The sequence below is a fragment of the Piliocolobus tephrosceles genome, chromosome 13 (genome assembly GCF_002776525.5).
Source record: "Piliocolobus tephrosceles isolate RC106 chromosome 13, ASM277652v3, whole genome shotgun sequence".
NCBI lineage: Eukaryota > Metazoa > Chordata > Mammalia > Primates > Cercopithecidae > Piliocolobus > Piliocolobus tephrosceles.
The window spans coordinates 3,157,302-3,176,638 of record NC_045446.1 but is presented as its reverse complement, the minus strand read 5'-3'; the positions used below and the strand labels follow the sequence as shown (position 1 = coordinate 3,176,638).

General features: G+C 49.4%; 1 protein-coding gene across 5 annotated transcripts in view; it reads left to right on the top strand.

Moving 5' to 3' along the window:
• Nucleotides 1–4,189: 4,189 nt before the first annotated feature.
• The window catches only part of NADSYN1 (NAD synthetase 1), a 43,719-nt gene continuing 28,571 nt past the window's right edge, over nucleotides 4,190–19,337 (top strand). For 3 of the 5 annotated variants that reach the window (XR_002725222.2, XM_023186236.2, XM_023186235.2), the window contains exons 1-5: nucleotides 4,190–4,457; nucleotides 6,136–6,196; nucleotides 9,411–9,527; nucleotides 14,550–14,603; nucleotides 15,158–15,247. Coding sequence is in view for 4 of the 5 variants with exons in the window: in XM_023186236.2 (XP_023042004.2) it covers nucleotides 4,217–4,457; nucleotides 6,136–6,196; nucleotides 9,411–9,527; nucleotides 14,550–14,603; nucleotides 15,158–15,247 (563 nt within the window). In the remaining variant the exon portion in view is untranslated. Of the gene's footprint in view, nucleotides 4,458–6,135; nucleotides 6,197–9,410; nucleotides 9,528–14,549; nucleotides 14,604–15,090; nucleotides 15,248–19,337 lie in introns of those variants that run through there. The other 2 variants (XM_023186237.2, XM_023186239.2) reach the window with 2 other exon arrangements.

The window sequence follows — 19,337 nt, the reverse complement described above, 5'->3', positions numbered from 1 at the left end:
GCGATCTGGTTACCACGTCTCTGTGGCCCTCAGACATCATGTTTTATTTTTTCCCTGCACCTTTTTGTTTTGAAAAATGTTCAGCATACAAACAAGTTGAACGTAAAGTGAACACGCAGATTCCTGGATTCACCAGGGGTGAGCAGGTGGCCACGTTTCATTTCTCTCCCTCTCTCTTTATATATGTGTATTTTTCTTTTTTCTCCCCACTCAGTCCCCACCATTAGCTGCAGATACCGTGATACCCCCCTCCCAAATACTTCGGAGTCCAACTCCGTAAGAATGAGAACCTTTTCCTATATTACCAAAATACAGTGACCACATCAGTTCAATGCTGTTATCTATTCTCCATCTCCAGTTTCCCCGGGTTGTGCCAATAATGCCTTTACAGCCCTTTTGTTATTGTTTTGTTTTGCTTTTTTGCGACGGGGTCTCTGACACACAGGCTGGAGTGTAGTGACACGATTGATCGATCGCAGCTCACTGCAGCCTTGAACTGCTGGGCTCAAGCGATTATCTTCCCTCACCCTCCTGAGGAGCTAGGACTACAGGAGCACACCACCACACGCTATTTTTTTTTTTTTTTTTTTTTTTTGTAGAGACGTGGGTCTCACTATGTTACCCAAGCTGGTCTCGAACTAACTCCTGGGCTCAAGCGATCCGCCCATCTTGGCCTCCCACAATGCTGGGACAACAGGTGTGAAGCCCTGCCCTACAGCCCTTTTTTAAACCCCAGGATCTAATCAGGGAGCCACACTGTGCATTCAGGCTATGCACTTTTTTTGGCAGGATAATATACTAGAGCATGTTTTATCTTGTCAGAACGCTATCAACCTGAAATAACCAAACGGGTCAGAATTTAGCTTAAAGAGAGTTTATTTAAGTGTATAAAGTTTGAGGACAGGCTGCCTGGGAAGCACAGATTTTAAAGAATGGAAATCAGTGTTTCAAAGTGTAGATGTTTGGGATCATTTATGTAGACAAATTTTAGGGAAGTTTAACAGAATTTTAACTTTTTATGCATAAAGTTATAATCTGACAAATTGAGGTGGTCTTTTTTGGAGAGAAGGTATATTTAACATTTTACACTGAAGATGTAGGAGTCTGGTCTGAGTTAAGTATGGGATAATAAGAGACAATATAATAAAGATCAGTAATTAAAAGGGGAGGAGGCCTGGTCTGTGGTCTCTCCTAGTCATTTATAAAACATAAATGATAAAGAAAAATGTTAGTCTCTAATCTAAAAGACAAAATTACAAACGTGGTACGTGACTCAGTTTCTAGGACTTCCCTCTTGACATAATAAATTTATTTTTATTTATTTAAAGACAAGATCTTGCTCTGTTGCCCAGGTTGACAATAAATTTCGAGCGTCCTAAACTTTTCTTTTTTAAGACAACACATCACTGTGCTCCATGATTGATAGTGGGGTTCAGTGGTTTCTGCCAGAAGTCTCCATTTTTCCTTTTGTTATTTATGAGTAATTGGAGCAGTGATACTTTGAGACTGTAAATATGCTGTTCCCAAATTACCTTTCACCCTAGCATTTAATGAGGACTCTTGCCTGAATCCCTTATTTCTTGGGACAAAGTGTTAATTTTCTAATTTTATCATTCCCTCAACATTGATTAATAAATTATTTATTAGCAAGCATTCTTCTGTAGAGATTTCCTCTTATTTATTTTTTTATCAGTATGCCCTAATGGATTTAACTGACTGAGTTATGATCCTTACTGTATTGTCCTGTCTTTGGCTAATGGGAGCCCCTTCAAATTGGCCTATTTTTTCAAATGACATGTCCCAACCATCCTTTGAGTACTTACTATTTTCTGGGACAACCAGATATTCAAGGATCCTCCCCTTCTCTGCCCAGGCCTGGGTCAGCCATTGTTGGCAGGAGATCATTTGAGCAGATTGTGTGGATTTCAGAGGCATGAAAACTACTATGAGGATTAAATAAGTTAGCATGTATAACATTCTTGTGCTTTTGTGGAGTTTCCAAATTGTCATGAACAAGCATTACTTTATAGGCAGTGAAAAAGTGATTAAAAATGTGAAAACGGGTATATGTACATAAGCTAAAAATAAAATCCTAAGCCCCCCCATTGACCAAAGGGACTTTCTCTTGACCAAGGGGACACCAGAAAAACCTTAACATTAAGTTCCCGGACATGACGGGATGGGAGGTCAGACATGCCTGGTAATAGCCCCCTGTTTTAGAGTTTGGACAGCACAACTAGCCACCATTCATGTTAAAACAGAGATCGTAAGACTGATAGAGCGGACTCTGTGGCAATATGATACCAAATTATAAACAGGACCTGAAGCCATGCTAGGCAAGGGTAAGTCAGGCACCCCACACTTAGAGGATAAACTATGTTCTAACGGCCACAAGGCTTTCTGTGTCTCTATTAGCCAAACACTGGCCTTGGGATAGGCAATATTAAAACAATTGCAGCTCCACGTGCTGACTAACTGACCCTGTTTCATCAGCCATAACAGCTGTGATTGGACAAGAGACTGATTTCAGTGACTGTCTCCTGATAAGAGACCATCGACCAGCTGATCCCACCGACCAGCTGACCCGTTTATAGAGACGATGCACCTGCATGCTTTTGTGTCCTGAAAAGACCTTTTGCCATAAAGGCCCTAATTGTAAGAAGGTAAATGTTAAGTCTCCACCCCAAAGTGAACATGGGTCATTTATTACATGCTTTGCTCAAAAACAGGGCATGTGTCAGGACCATCTTCATGAATATTCATAGCTCCTCCTCTAACCTGTTAAATATGTATGCTTAGTCAACCCCTTCAGCCTAGAGCTCCTGCCCCAACCCCTCCTCCTTGGAAGTGCCCGTCTCTGGCCTTGGCTGAAGACAGATTCCCGGCCTGAGACAGATGGCTGCCACCTTGCAGGCTACAACGCTTTACAACAAATAAAGCTTCCTCTTTTTCTGTAAATTGTGTGTTTTTAAACTAACATGAATGACAGAAGGAAGGATGGCCTCTTCGAGCAAGGATGGTGAGGCAGTTATTTATATGGGGGAAAAATGGATTCTACCCTGGGTGGACTAAAGAGGAAATGTGAAAAAATAAAAAGTGAGAAACTGCTGATAGTGAATCAGTGCAAGCGCCCTGGAGAAGAGACTTGGCAATATGTAGGAAAGTCCAACAGCACGAACCCTACTACTCCGCAAAGCTGCTGCAGGAACTGGCGGAAAGAGGCCACTAAGGAAACCTCGCTGGAAAGGAAATGGCAGCAGTGCGTGTGTGCGTGCGTCTGTTGGCAAAACGCTGCTAACAACTTCAATGCCCATCCGCTACTGAAAAAACCTGCTTTATTCCTACAATGGAATACCAAACTGCAGAAAAATAATTAAAAGCACGTATCTCATGTTACAGGGGAAAAAATCAAGTTGCAGAAGCACATTAAAGTGCAGTTCCTGTAGTTTCAGAAAAGGCCGGGCGCGGTGGCTCAAGCCTGTAATCCCAGCACTCCCAGCACTTTGGGAGGCCGAGACGGGCGGATCACCAGGTCAGGAGATCGAGACCATCCTGGCTAACACGGTGAAACCCCGTCTCTACTAAAAATACAAAAAAAACTAGCTGGGCGAGGTGGCGGGCGCCTGTAGTCCCAGCTACTCGGGAGGCTGAGGCAGGAAAATGGCGTAAACCCGGGAGGCGGAGCTTGCAGTGAGGTGAGATCCGGCCACTGCACTCCAGCCCGGGCGGCAGAGCGAGACTCCGCCTCAAAAAAAAAAAAAAAAAAAAAAAAGGCAAGCAGCGCGCTACCTGCGCTACTTACACACGTGGTACAGGAGTGAAAGCGGCAGGAGAGGGTTCCCAGGAATTCAGTGCCATCCGCCCAGGGAGGCGGGAATCCCAGCACAGAGAAACGATTGCTGTGGTCTACTGTCCCGCGGGCACGATGGAGCGCTCCTACCGTACTCTCTAGTGTTGGTGTATTTGGAACGTATTGAAATAAAACATGGCTAAGCTGGTTGTGGGGTGGCGGTCTGGGATAAAATGGAGGGGAGCTGCAGCTGGGCGGTGAGCCCCCTGCACCTGTGCGACTGGACAGGTTTGCCCGCGGGGGCGGGGGCGGGGCCGGGGCGGGGGCGGGGCCCTTCACGGGGCAACGAACTCGGCGGCCACCTCGCTGCGCAGGCGCGGTCGTGAGCGCCGCAGACGGGGCGGAGCGATCCGTAGGCAGGGCCTGATGCCGCAGTTCTCCTTGGCCGGAGCCTCAACGGATGGGCGGGGAGGGGGCGGGGCCGGGGAACCCGGAAGGTCCGGCGCCCGAGCCGCGTTATCTCTCTGGGCCCCGGGTGTTGCTGTCTCCCGCTGGTCTCCTGCCCAGGAGACTGCAGCCAGGATGGGCCGGAAGGTGACCGTGGCCACCTGCGCACTCAACCAGTGGGCCCTGGACTTCGAGGGCAATTTGCAAAGGATTTTAAAGAGTGAGTCTGGGGCGGCGGGGGCACTGTGGCAGCCTTGCCCTGGGCAACTCGCGGCCCTGGGCATGGGATCAGATGAGATAATGGGTAATAACCCCGCCAGTGGTACGTACTCAGGTCCTCCTCGGGAAGTGAGTGTTTATAGTTCGTGAGGACAAGCGATATACAAGGCACGGTTAAGAAAAGTCTGGCGGTTTAGGCGGGAGGCCTGGGGATGGACCCGTGTTCTGATATCTCTGGGGTCCGGTGGCTGGGTCTGAGCTGCCCATCCTCGGAGATATCTAAACTGGACGGAATGGCTGCCCCTTGGCGGGCATGGTGTGCAGAAACCAGAGATTGACGGTCTGGGTCCCCGTGGGCCTTCCTAGTGGGTGGGCATTGGGAGAAGGTGTCCCAGAAAGGGAAGCAGAAAAAGACGCCTGTCATCCCAGCACTTTGGGCGGGGAGGGGGCGGGGAATCACCTGAGGTCAGGAGTTCAAGACCAGCCTGGCCAACACGGTGAAACCCCGCCTCTACTAAAATACAAAAATCAGCCGGGCCTGGTGGCCTGGAAGATAGGGTGTGGTTGTTGAAAGGTCATCATCTAATTTTCGTTCATATGGACGCACCGTGGAGGATGAAAAGTTAAACTATTACGCCTGCACCTAAATGGACAAGCCTGCAGGTGTAGTCAGGTTGCAGGTTGTCTTGCACTGGTCTGCTGACTGCGAGAGCCTTTGCCAGGAGCAATAGAAACAGAATGTTTCAAGAGCTGGCATCTTATCAGCATGTACCCTGGATTATTATTATTATTATTTTGGACATGGACTCTCACTCTGTTGCCCAGGCTGAAGTGCAGTGGTGCCATCTTGGCTCACTGCAGTCTCTGCCTCCTGGACCCAAGCAATTCTCCTGCCTTAGCCTCCTGAGTAGCTGGGATTGCAGGCGTCTGCCACCATGCATGGCCAATTTCTGTATTTTTAGTAGAGACGAGGTTTCACCATGTTGGCCAGGCCGGTCTTGAACTCCTGTCATCAAGTGATCCACCTGCCTTGGCCTCCCAAAGTGCTGGGATTCCAGGCATGAGCCACCGCAGCCAGTGTTTTTTTTTTTTTTTGTTTGTTTGTTTGTTTGTTTGTTTGTTTTTTAATAGCAACCTGCTTTCACCTCATTTGCTCAGAGCAAATCCAGTTGGACTGAAGAAGGCTGGGTGACTAGAGCTAAGTCTACACTCTGCCAGCCTCTCCTCCCTAGATGCTTGTTGGAAGCTGCTGCCCAAGACCAGTAAGCCGATGGTGCCTGACAGTGGCACCACTGCTGGATCGTAATCCTTCAAGTCCTTTTTCCTCTAGGTGGTGTTGGGCATTTCCTTGTTGATAAACTACCAGGGTGTGACTTCTTCCTCTTCCTCCGCCTCCTCCGTGGTGCTAAGGGTCAGGCCTGCAAACCCTCCCAGTTTCTCATTTTCTGCAGGCATATGCAAGTATAGGCAGGTGCAGGTGTATACAGGTGTATGCTGCCCTCTGCTGCCAGGCTGTCGACAGGAAGCCTGACTGCATCCGGTCTGGGAAGGCACAGAGCATTTTTGTTTGTTGTTTGTATTTTGTTTTTATCCTACCTACTGCAGCAGGTTATTTCATCTGTCTCTAAATGTATAGGTGCTGAAATTGCCCCATTTTCTTTTTCTGTCTGTACTTATAGGTATTGAAATTGCCAAAAACAGAGGAGCAAGATACAGGCTTGGACCAGAGCTGGAAATATGGTGAGAACAGACACAGACACCCTGGGGTGGTCAGCTAGCCATGCCTGCATCAGCTCTCCCCAGCTGAGAAGGCGAGGAAGGAGCAGGGACAGTCCTGAGAGCTGTGGACATGCCACACCTGCTGTTGGACCTGGTTAATGCCGTTGAACACCTGAGCAAGAGCAGGCCCAGGGAGGCTGAATAAGTCTAGATTCCCATGTTGAGTAATTAAAGGAACTGACTTTTATGGGATTAAGGCCAATTTCAAAGTTGGGCTGCTTCTGTGTTACCACTGCCCTTTTGCTGTGGTCTGAATGTTTGCGTCCCCCCAAAATTCATATGTTAAAACCTAGCCCCCAGGTGATGGTATTAAGAGATGAAGCCTTTGGCAGGGGATTGGGTCATGAGGGTGGAACCTTCATGAATGGGATTATTGCCCTTACAAGAGAGGCCCAAAGGAGCTCGTTGGCCCCTTCTACCACGTGAGGACACAGAGAAGGAGAGAACCAGCCCTCACCAGGTACCAAATCTGCCAGCACCTTGATCACAGCCTCCAGAGCTGTGAGCAACACATTTCTGTTGCTTATAAATCACCCAGTCCAAGGTGTTTTGTTGTAACAGCCTGAGGACCAAGATATCTTCAGTTTTCATTTCGTGATCTCAGAACAAGCATAAATCATCATTTCTTATATGCCTTTTTGTAAAAATCAGGAAAACGGATTGCTTATTTCCCTTCTTGTCCCTTTTTTTTAAAAAAAACAAACAAAAATGAGTAGCCACATTGTAGGTCTCTTGTAAGCGATAGTCCGTTCTCATTTTGGATGTCCGCTGCCAACTGTGCTCAGCTAGTTTCCCGTTGGTCTTTAGGCCCCTGACCCATTGTGGAATCTGGAAGTCCCTCTTCCGTCTTTGTCTCCTGCCTTAGTGTGTGTTCTTGCTTCTGGACTTAGAGTAAGCAGGAACTGTCTTCTCTTAGGAGGTTTTGTGTGAGTCAGAGGCGTCTTTCTCTAAGTGCTTCCAAGTTCCTTTCCTTTATTAGGTCGATTTCTGTCCTTAGAATCCCACCTTCAAATAGGGCTGTTTCTCCCATAATATCCAAGAATGTTTACTTTGTTCTTTAATTTGTCTTCATTTGATTGATTCTTTAAGAAATTCTTCACGTAAGTGCCAAGGGATCTAGGATTCTGGGTTGTCTGAGGTCACAAAGCTTCAATCCTCTCCTGGCCCCGTGGCCGGATCCTCTCCTGGGCCGGACTCAAGGCCTGATCATCTCGTGAGCCTGACCTCTCCTGGGCTGGTCCAGGAGCCTGATCCTCATGTCCTGTCTGCTGCTTGTCCTGAAAGAGCTGCAGTAGTGACAGCCCAGTCCCCCTGGCCTGATGTGGCCCAGATGCTTAGAGTTTAAGTCTTTTCTTTCTTCGTCCTAGTCTCTCTCTTCTATAAAACTTACATCCACCTCTCTCCTCCAAATATGGACCTGTTCCATTTTGAAAATGGGAGGATGTCTAACTAAAGGCCCTTGGGATGGAATATTTGCATCCAGCAGGGACAGGGACCCAGCTGAGCAGGGCTCTACATAGCTCACAACCTGCTGAGCAGGCTCCTATGAAATATCCCAACAGTTTACAAAGAGGAAACTGAGGCAGGAGCGGAGGGACGTCACTTCACTGAGCACACCGCCTCTTGTTCTTACTGGTTAGGGGTCCAGCACCTGATACACAGGGAGGGCCTAGTGGCCCTAGAGCAGGCTGACTCGTGGACCAGAGACCCTCTCACCTAGAAAGGTCAGCTGTTTCCTTTGAGTCGGTGCTGGAGGCTTTGGAAAGGAATGGCTGCCACCCAAATAGTCCCGGGCACGGATTGACCAGCCCTGCTCCTCCAGCTGCTGACCCGTCGAAGGGGTGAGAGGCCTCTGGTCTCTGGACGCCATGCAGAGGGACGTGTGGTGTTATAATGTTACTTGGTTTCACATGTGGGCCAGGACGCCAACAGGGCATGAAAACCCGCGAACAGGGATCCGTTGGAGGAGAATGGACATCTCAGGACTCCGTTCCCTACTGGGGCATCTCCTGGATACCTTTTCTATCTGAGAACTGGGCTTTTCCTCTTAGCAGAGCCAGGGAAGAGAGCAGTGCTTTCCCAGATACTGAAAATCACAGTTGCCGGTTTTGGGGTTTATGCGAGCGTGTGTGAGGTTTGCTGGGCGTTTGAAGTGTGCCTTCCAGGCTGGTGCATAGTAGAAAGGAGAACTTCTTGCAGGGTTATAAGTGTTCTACAAATGCTCTATATTGTATTATGGGAACCCCAATAGTAAGCAACCCAGCCTTCACATTTAATGACACCACGGATTATTGAATTAATTCCTGCAGCTGCCGAAACAGATAGAAACAAACTAGAGGCTTAAAGCAACAGAAATGTATTCTCTCACAGTTCAGGAAGCCAGAAGTCCAAAATCAGGATGGCAGCAGGGCCTGGCTCCCTCCGAAGGCCCTCGGGGAGGGTCCCTCCTGCCTTTCGCAGCTCCTGGTGGTTCCAGGTGCTCCTTGGCTTGTGGCCTCCTTGCTCCCATCTCTGCCTCCGTCCTCACGTTGCCTCCTCCTATTCTCCCTGTCTCTCCTTTCCTTTCTCTTACAAGGACACTTGTCACTGGATTCAGGCCCACCTGCAAAAGCCAGGGCGATCTCATCTTGGGATACTTAATTTCGTGACATCAGCGACTCTTTTTCTAAAATAAGGTCGCATTGGCAGGTTTCTGAGGTTAGGATATGGACAGACCTTTTTGGGGTCCTCCATTCAGCCGACTACAAGCCTCTATAGCAAGAAACTCGGGGTAGCTTTGTGGGTGGCTTTTCTGAATGGTCATTAGTGATCTTTGCCGAAGAATGGATTTCTGTGGGTCCAGCTTTGTTTCTTTGGGGTTCTTCTCTTGTCGGTCAGTGTCATTGGGGCCACATTAATGGTTAAAAGGAAACCCACGGACAGGCACTTCCTGATATGAGAGGGTTTTTTTGTAGTAACTTAAAACTCAGAGAGAGAAGCAGGGGCCATTCAGTAAAGCACATCACGCTGGGGCAGTGGGTCTTACGCTGGCTGCTCACTGGAATCACCTGGAAGGCTTTGAGAAAACAGCTGAGCCCCGGCCCCCAGACACGTTCAGACTGGACGGGCCCACAGGCCCTGCCCCTCCCTGCTCACCTGAGTTGTACTGCAGCTCACCTTCCCACTCTCTCTGCAGCGGCTACGGATGTTGGGATCATTATTACGAGTCGGACACCCTCTTGCACTCGTTTCAAGTCCTAGCGGCCCTTCTGGAGTCTCCCGTCACTCAGGACATCATCTGCGACGTGGGGATGTAAGTGCCAGTGTGAGTGTGGAAGGGCAAGCCCGGGACAAAGGCAAGCTCAAGGGCATGACCCACCCAACCGGCCTCCACCCAGGGTGTGGAACGTCCACCGTCCACGTGTCCAGGGATACCAAAGGCCTTATGCTTGAAAAGTGGGTTTTGTTCCTATCTCAGCCCCGTAAGCCACCTCATTTCCCCTGCAAGGAGGTAGCTCCTGGAAGCAGGATGTGTCAGTTCTTCCAGAGAGTCCTGTGCACACATCAGCAGACTCCACACAAAGAGGAATGCAGCGTTCACCCCATTGCATGCAGAGAGCTTGACTCACATCATGGGGAGCCCTGCAGCTCATTCCATGTCCATATGTCGCCACGTGGTTCCCATGGCCTAGGCTGTGTATGTGTAGCTCCACAAGGAAGGCCTCTGCATGCGCTGTGCTAGTGTCTGTGCTGTGCCCTGCATAGCCGGTCCCTATGGAGGCCTCTGCACGCTCCATGCTGGTGTCTGCTGTGCCCTCCATAGCTGGTCCCTATGGAAGCCTCTGCACATGCTGTGCTAGTGTCTGAGCCCTGCTTTGCATAACTGGTTCCCTATGGAGGATGCTGTGCTGGTGTCTGTGCTGCACTCTGCATAGCTGGTACCCTATGGAGGCCTCTGCATGCGCTGTGCTGGTGTCTGTGCTGTGCCCTGCATAGCCGGTCCCTATGGAGGATGCTGTGCTGGTGTCTGTGCTGTGTTCTGCATAGCTGTCCCCTGTGGAGGCCTCTGTGTGCGCCGTGCTGGTGTCTGTGCTGTGCCCTGCACAGCTGGTCCGCTATGGAGGCCTGTGTGTGTGCTGTGCTGTGCTGGTGTCTGTACTGTGCCCTGCATAGCCGGTCCCTATGGAGGATGCTGTGCTGTTGTCTGTGCTGTGCTCTGCGTAGCTGTCCCCTGTGGAGGCCTCTGTGTGCGCCGTGCTGGTGTCTGTGCTGTGCCCTGCACAGCTGGTCCGCTATGGAGGCCTGTGTGTGTGCTGTGCTGGTGTCTGTGCTGTGCCCTGCATAGCCGGTCCCTATGGAGGATGCTGTGCTGGTGTCTGTGCTGTGCTCTGCATAGCTGGTACCCTGTGGAGGCCTCTGCACTCACTGTGCTGGTGTCTGTGCCGCACACTGCATAGCTGTCCCCTGTGGAGTCCTCTGCACATGCTCTGTTGGTGTCTGCCGTGCTCTGCATTGCTGTCCCCCGTCACCAGGCCTTGCATCGAGTCCTTTACGTCTCCTTCAGCCCTGCCTCATCCGGCATGGAGGTGGCACCTTGGCTCGCTTCTTTCTTGGCACCTGTCTGGCGCATATTCTCCCGCCACTCGCATCCAACCCTCACCATGACATTTATGGAGTGGGGCCTCTTCTAAGCAGCACATGGATGGGAATTTTAGGCTCTGTTCACATGGATGGTGCTAATTGGTCCCGTGGACTCTCTTAGTTGCCTTTTGCTGCTCTGGTGAATTACCATGGACACAAAACACACAAGCAACACCAGTCTTTTATCTAATGGTTCTGAAGGTCAGAAGTCAAGGGGTCAGTGGGTCAGCAGTAAGCCTGGTTCCTTCCGGAGACTCTCCAGGAGGATCTGTGTCCCTGCCTTCTCTAGCTTCCCTGGCCCGTGGCCCCTTCCAGCTGTGACGTCACCCCGACCCCCACTTCTGTTGTCAGAGCTCCTCCTCTGACCCCCCCTCTTATGGGGACTCTTGCCATTATGCTAGCTGGCCCAGATTGTCCAGAATCATCTCCCATCTCAAGGCCTGTCACCTCATCACCCCTGCAACGTCTCAGGTAACAAAACACAGTTGCAGGCTCCAGCATTTAGGCTGGGGACATCTTTGAGGGGCTGAGAGTCAGCCGACCACATGGACTTACTCTAGTCACTGCACCAAGTTTTCTACTCATTAGTTTTTCTTTTTTTGTTGTTTTTGTTTGTTTGTTTGAGACAGATTCTCACTCTGTTGTCCAGGCTGGAGTGCCGTGGTGCAATCCTGGCTCACTGCAGCCTCGACCTCCTGGGCTCAAGTGATCTGTCCGCCTCAGCCTCCTGAGTACCTGGGACTACAGGCGCACGCTAGCACACCTGGCTAGTTTTTAATTTTTTGTAGAGACAGGGTCTCGCTGTATTGCCCAGGCTGGTTCTTTTTGGGTTTTGTCTTTTGTTGGTTCATTTTTGCTCAAACTTTTCCTCTGCTGACTTTGAATTTATAATCCTCTTTACATTTTTCTACTTTTTACACTTAAAAATTGTAACCATCATATTTGAAGGTATTTTTTTCTTTTGAAATCTAGCGTTTTTCTGGATTGGAGGTTCCAATGAACAAAACAAGAGTTTTATCATAATGTCATTGATAACTTCCATCTTGCACCGTTTCTTCAAATGGTCCTCCAGGAAGAGGGTGCTGATTTGGGTTCCCGCCCTCTGTGGTTGCAGGTGCACCATCCTTAGTTCTGCCCTACAAGGGGGTTCGCCTTTATAAACAAAATAAAGAAACAGAGTGGTGAATACTTTTTTTAAAACGACAGTCTTATTTATTTGCTTTGCTCACTTACAGAGCTGAACTTTTTTTGTTGTTTGTTGGTTGTTTGTAACACTCTTCGAGAGTTACCTGGTTTTTTGCCTACAACTGCTTGTGTCTCATTTATTTTGAGTCCTTGACACGTGAAACATATCAGTCCGTTCGCACGTAAGGTAAAAATCCTTCTCCCGGTGCGTCGTTTGGTGTGTAACTTTGTTTTATGTGTCCGGTGGTAAAACGTTCACGTGGTGAAAGCGCCGCCCTGATCTGCTTCAGTTTGTTTCTGAGTTTGTCCCGGTGACTTACTCCACTTAGAGATCAGATATTCACGGAGGGCTCGTATTTTATTTAAAACATCTATTTCTCTCACACTCTGGGCACACTTTGTCTAAGTGAGAATAAGTTTGTGTTCGTCGGGCATCTTCCATGGCAAGAATAAGAGCAAGAGAGAGAGGGGCGAGGTGCTACACACTTTTTTATTTTTACTTTTTTAATTTCTTTTTGAGACAGAGTCTGACTGTGTTGCGCAGGCTAGAGTGCAGTGGTGCAATCTCAGCTCACTGCAGCCTGTGCCTCCCGGGTTCACGCGATCCTCCTGCCTCAGCCTCCCAAGTAGCTGGGACTACAGGTACCCGCCACCACACCAGGCTATTTTTGTATTTTTAGTAGAGACGGGGTTTCATCAGATTGGTCAAGCTGGTCTTGAACTCCTGACCTTGTAATCTGCCTGCCTCAGCCTCCCAAAGTGCTGGGATGACAGGCGTGAGCCACTGCGCCCAGTTGCTACACACTCTTAAAACGACCGGATCTCAGGAGAACCCACTCACTCACTGTCAGAAGAACACGGAAGGGATGGTGCCAACCCATTCATGAGAACTCCGTCCACACCAGGCCCCCTCTCCAATGCTGGGGATTACAGGTGGACTTGAGATCTGGTGGGGTCCTGGGTCCAGAACACGTCGGAGAAGAACAGAAGCCATGATGGAGCGAGTCGCTCATGGTGGCTGCAGCCAGGACGGGGGCCGCAGCCAGGACAGGGACGGGCAGTGGTGCCCCTGCATGCGTCTTACCCTTTCATCCCCATTTTTGGGAGGAAGAGTCGAGGCTGGTGTCAACCAGAAATAAAATCCTAAGGCCCTCCCAACCCTCTGAATGAACCGCTTCTCTCAGAGGGGCCCTCCAGGGTTAACCTGAAAGCCTGGTTCAGGCCATGACGGGGAGTCGGGGGTGATAGGGGATCAATCAGGCCTCATTTCCCCTCCTCCCTTTTGGAAGAGCCGACCAGCATGAACATCAACACAGACTTTAAGTCTCATAGGAAACATTTACAGTCTGTTCTCTCTGAAGCCCGCTACTCGGAGGTTTCATCTACATCATAAAACTTTGGTCTTCACAACCCACTGTCATAACCCAGACATTCCTTTCTATTGATAATAACTCAACCAATTGCCGATCAGAACCATTTAAATCCACCTATGGCTTGGAAGCCCATCCGCGGCCCCCTCGAGTTGGTCCTGCCTTTCCAGTTCGAGCAGGGCCCATCCCACATGTATTGAGTGACATCTTCTGTCTCCCTGGAATGTGTACAAGCAGGCTGTGCCCCGACCACCGCGGGCACGTGTAGTTAGGACCTCCTTGGGCTGTGTCAGGTGTGCGTCCTTCACCTTCGCAAAATAAATGTTCTAAATGGACTGAGACCTGTCTCAGATACTTTTGGGTTCACACCGGTTACTTAGCCAGTGGCAAGGCTGGAATCGAAACTCCACACCATCCACATTTGGTTTTTCTTCCCCCGAAACACTTTTGCGGTCGGATCACACCCCTGGCAGGCGCCTGTGCTTCTCTCCGACACTGCGTCCTCTCAGCGCCCCTGTCCGGATCATCTTTCGCTTGTGCTGCCCTGCTCTGGCCAGAGCCTCTTGTCGGGTCACTCTGGTCCCCGTGCAAGTGTCCCCAGCCAGGTCGCCCTCTCCTGCTGTGATCCCCTCATCTGCAGTGGGAGATGACAGGGTGTCAGCGAGGTGATGGGAGCATGAAGCCAAGGCCCAGTCCTGAGAAAGGGCCGGCCCGGAGCGGCGAATGGAAGGGTACATGTCCCAGGTGGTGGGTGGAAATGAGCTCAGGGCGGACAAGTGCTGGAAAGTGGATCCCTCAGGTTAGCACAAGGCAATTTGGAGGGGGAAGGGGAGGAGGCAGCAGAGGCTGGAACATTCCAGGAGGAGAGGGAAGAACCCTGTGGTGGAAAGAAGTTGCCGTTCATTGAGAAGAAGCTCCTCTAGGCTTAGAATCGGTGCTGCCTGGGTGGCAGAACCATCTCGGCTCATTTTAGCTTTGATTTGAGGGTGCCAACGGAAGAGCCTTGCAGTTCTCTGAAGGGATTGGAGGGAGCGTCATATTAAAGTAAAATGCATGATTCCAGAGCTGCAGCCGCTGCCTCCACGTGCTCTGTTTTCATAACTGGGCAGACATGCGTGTACCTCCCCTCTCTCCTGCAGGCCTGTAATGCACCGAAATGTCCGCTACAACTGCAGAGTGATATTCCTCAACAGGTAGGCTCCCTGCCCCCACCTCCCGGGAGGGTGACTGGGGCCTCTCCGTGGCTCTCAGCCGAGGGTGCTGCCCCGGGGACCCATTGCTAGGAGGCTGCTTCTGGAAGTGCCCGGGTTAGTCAGGGCCGATGCACCAGGCAGGTGACCCAGGTGCCTTTGCTTCTCTGGGTCTCAGCCACCACCGAGACAGGCATCATCAGGTATCAAAAAGAGAGAGATGCAGAGGGTGGGGGTGTGGGGACACAGGTCCTTGTGGCCTGGAAGCCAGTCCTGCTGAGCGAGTTCCCTGGAGCGCCTGGTCACCAGCTGCTGGTGAGGTGCACACCTACTGGGGCTTAGCTGCTTCACTGTGAGGATCAGGAACGGATGCAGCCGTGGAGACCTGAGTCATAGACAGAAAGTGGAAGCCCAGAGAAGGAGAGAGATTTGCTCAGGGCCCCATTCTTGAGCCAACTCTACATGGCATCACCTTGTCCCCCGGTGGCAGTGGCCACCGCCAGTGGCACATTCGTCTCAGGAGCCCGGTGTGCACGGCTTTGTTCCCCTGCCTGCAGGAAGATCCTGCTCATCAGACCCAAGATGGCCTTGGCCAACGAAGGCAACTACCGCGAGCTACGCTGGTTCACCCCGTGGTCAAGGAGTCGGTGAGTCGGGTGCCGGACCGCTCCGCTCCCGGGATGCGTGTTAAGCACCTTCGCTGTGTGTAGCCTTGGGTCCGGATCATGGGGGTGTTACTGGTGGAGGGTGTCCAGGTTCTTGACATTTTGAACAAAGGATTGGACAAAAAGCACAAACAAAGCAAACAAAGAATTAAGTAACCAAGGCAGAGACTGAATGAAAATAAAAGCCCACGGGAGCGGCCCCCAGCCAGCGGCTCAAGGGCCCGGTTAGGCATTGTTCTGGGGTTTAAATATCCTCCAGAGGCTTCCCATTGGTTACTTGGTGTGGGCCCCATGTCAACAAAGAGGCTGAAGTGAAGTTACAAGGTTATTTACTTGGCCTACACACTATGCAAATAAAGAGGTGTTTCCTGTCTGAATTAGTTACAAAGTTATTTACTTGGTCTTAGAAAGCTGGGGTTTTTCCTTTGTTTTAGTTCTAGGAAGTGCTTAGGTTCCCTGCCCCCAGACCCTATTCTACCTCAGCAGTGTCAGGGATATGGACTAGCTGGGGCCGATGGTGCAGGCGGTAAAGGAATTTACCAAGACAGTTGTAGGTGAAGACAGGCAGATTTATTAGAGAAAGTATGAAGATATTTTGCAAGATTGCAACAGGCAGCACAGGAGAGAAGGGGCTGTCTGCAGAGAGGCAGGGGCTGGAGGGAGGTTTTACAGGGTTGTGCTGGCTACATTGGGGATGAGGTAGAACTGTGGGAGCCACTGCGGAAGGAGGTCAACATGCCTGTGGAGGTCATCGTGCCCTCAGAACAATTGTTCGTTGTTCTCCACATCTGGGGCCCCATACTCATTGCTTCCTCATCTGATCAGCAACTCCTGCTTCGTCGTGGCGAAGCCTGGAGCCAGGAGACGGTGGCTGGAAAAAATCCGAGGAGGGAGTCACCAGCAGCGGGGAATGTTAGAATCAGCAAATGCATCCTTTAAGAACAAGGACAAAAATCAAGACATTTTTACAAAAGCAAAAACAGTTTATCGTTAAAAGACTCAGTGGAAATTCTGAACGTGTACGCTAGGCAGAAGGAAAATTATTCTAGCAGAAGCCTCGAAATTTCAAAAGGATTGGTGAAAAAGGATATTGATAAATTTGTGGATATGTGTAAACAAATGGGACTGTACGAAACATGTCTAGTATGTAGTAGAAAATAGGCCAGCCCTAAATCGCTGCACAGCTGTGCATGTAAATTAGGGCAATGCTCTGTGGGAGGGTAAAGATACTGATCAATTTTTGACTTTAGGTGAAATACACATAAAATTTCTAGGGTAACCACTAAAAGGAAAGATACAGAACATATGATTGTCAAAGTAGCAGGCAGAAGAAAAGAAGAATAAAAAGGAAAAAATGAAATAATTCCAAATGAGGCATAAAAGGAAGTGAGTTCTTTAAAAGTCCAGTAGAAAAAGTGGGACTCAGAGATAGCACGTAAGACAGAATAAATCTGTCAGTAATCACTACAAATAAAAATGGATACAATAATTTGATTAAAGGACAGAGGTCAGTATTCTGGATTAAATGAAAATCCAGGAATAGACTGAAACCGTATTGTAATTAACAATACATTTTGGCAAGTTTACTGGATGATAAAACCAATCAAAAGTTAGGTTCCTTTCATTTACCAGCAACATTCAGTCAGAACGTGTAACTTCTGGAAGGAAGATACCGTTTATTCCAGCAGCCAAAGTGCTTATGGAGAACTATAACCAGAGATGTGTAAGCCCCGTATGGGAAAATGATAAAATTTTATGGGAGGGCGTTAACAACTACTGAGCTAAATGGAGAGATTGCCTGCGTATGTGAAAAGGAAGGCACAGTGTGAAACGCATTCATCTCCCCTAAGTTGATCTATGGATTCAGTGTAGTTTCCATAAGAATCTGAACAGGAAATTCAATAAACCGGCTCCAGTATTTCCATGGAAGAGCAAAAGGCCACGAATAGCTAAGATACTCATGAAGACCAAAAGAAAGGCCAGGCGTGGTGGCTCATGCCTGTAATCCCAGCACTTTGGGAGGCTAAGGCAGTCAGAAGTTCAGGATTCGAGACCAGCTCAGAAGTTCAAGACCAGCCTGGGCAACATGGTGAAACCCCCTTTCTACCAAAGAAAATACAAAAATCAGCTGGGCCTTGCGGTGTGCACCTGTGGTCCCAGCTGTCGAGATCAGCTGGGTTGTGGAGACCCTAACCCAGCGGCACTAGAGGAATTAAAGACACACACACACAGAAATATAGAGTGTGGAGTGGGAGTTGGGTGGTCCACCCTTCAGAGTGGAGAGCCACGAATGAGTGTTAGCCACATATTTATTGACAGCAAGTCAGTGATAAGCATTGTTTCTATAGATTATAGATTAACTAAAACAGGAAACAAAGGAATGGGCTCTGGCTACGTATCTGCAGCAGGAACATATCCTTAAGGCACAGATCTCTCATGCTATTGTTTGTGGTTCCGGACCACCTTAAGCGGTTTTCCGACCTCGGTGGACCAGGTGTTCCTTGCCCTCATTCTGGTAAACCCACAACCTTCAGCCTGGGCGTCATAGCCATCACGAGCATGTAACAGTGCTGCAGAGATTTTGTTTATGGCCAGATCTGGGGCTTGTTCCCAACACCAGCTACCTGAGATGCTGAAGTGGGAGGATCACTTGAGCCCATGAGACTGAGCCTGCAGCAAACCCTGATGGTGCCCCTACACTCTAGCCCAATGACAGAATGAGGCCGTGTTAGTCCGTTTTCATGCTGCTGATAAAGACATACCCAAGACTGGGCAATTTACAAAGAAAAAGAGCTTTAATAAACTTACAGTTCCATGTGGCTGGGGAGGCCTCACAATCACACCAGAAGGCGAAAGGCACGTCCTACGTAGCGGCAGACAAGAGAGAACGAGACCCAAGCAAAAAGGAAAACCTGTTATAAAAGCATCAGCTCTTCTGAGACTCACTACCATGAGAACAGTTTGGGGGAAACCATCCTGTGGTTGATTTATCTCCCGCCGGGTCCCTCCCACAGCATGTAGGAATTACAGGAGCTACGATTCAAGGTGAGATTTGGGTGGGGACACAGCCAGACCATATCAGCGCGCCTGGGTTGAAGTACAAAGATAGGCGAGATTTGTTGCGGGGAGCACTTCCAAGGAGAGAGCATCACACGCTGGGGGCTCGGAGGTCCAGGCGATGCTCTGCTCCTTCACCTGGGTACTGCGTGCACTGGACTTATTTTAATATCCTTTAATTACACATGTGTGCCCTTGTACTCTTTTGCGTAACATATTTTGCAATAAAACAAATCCATAAAGGAAATCTGTGGCCAACCAGATTTTAGTGCTGCTTCTGCAGGAACCAGCTTTTCCTGCCGAGGTGCCTGTGGGATGTCTCTACGACTCTGGAGGTTCAGTAGCTCCAGCAAATGGCTTGGGGGTTCTCATCATTTTTTATTATACCCTGTAAGGTTTTTCGACTTCACATTCAGGTCTTCTTATTTCAGGAAAGTTGACCTATTTTCTGCTTCCAAAGGCTTTTGTTCTTTTGCTTCCGTTCTGTTCTTCAGGAACCTCGATGGCTGGCAAGTGACGTGTCTGTGTCTGCCTGCCTTATCTTTCATCTTCTTTCTAACCCTCACTGTCTTCGTGTATTTGCATTTTTTTCTGGCAGTTTTATTCCCCTGAGTTTGTCTTCTCTGCAGTGCACTTCACGGGGCTCTATCCTGTGCTTTGTTTTTTGTATCTGCAAGCATTTTAAGACTTTCAGAATCTTTTCTTAGTTGTCAACTTATCTCCCGTCATTTGTTTGTGCTTTTGTTGAGATCTTTTATCAGTTGATGTTGTCTCTAGGATTTCAGAGCGTAAGTGTGGGGCTCCTGTTCCTCCTTCCCCGTTTGTCTCATGAACACCTCGGTGTCAGGTGTCACACTGGGCCCTCTGGGATGGTATTCCTTTCATCCCTGTGGAAGGGGTGGAAGGGGTGGCAGGAAGGTGAGGCTGGAGCCCACCAGAAGCAACTGCACATTTTCGTTGGCTTAGAGAAAGCGGAGGTTTCTAATCCTCTGGGAGCTGTGCCAGATGATAAGAA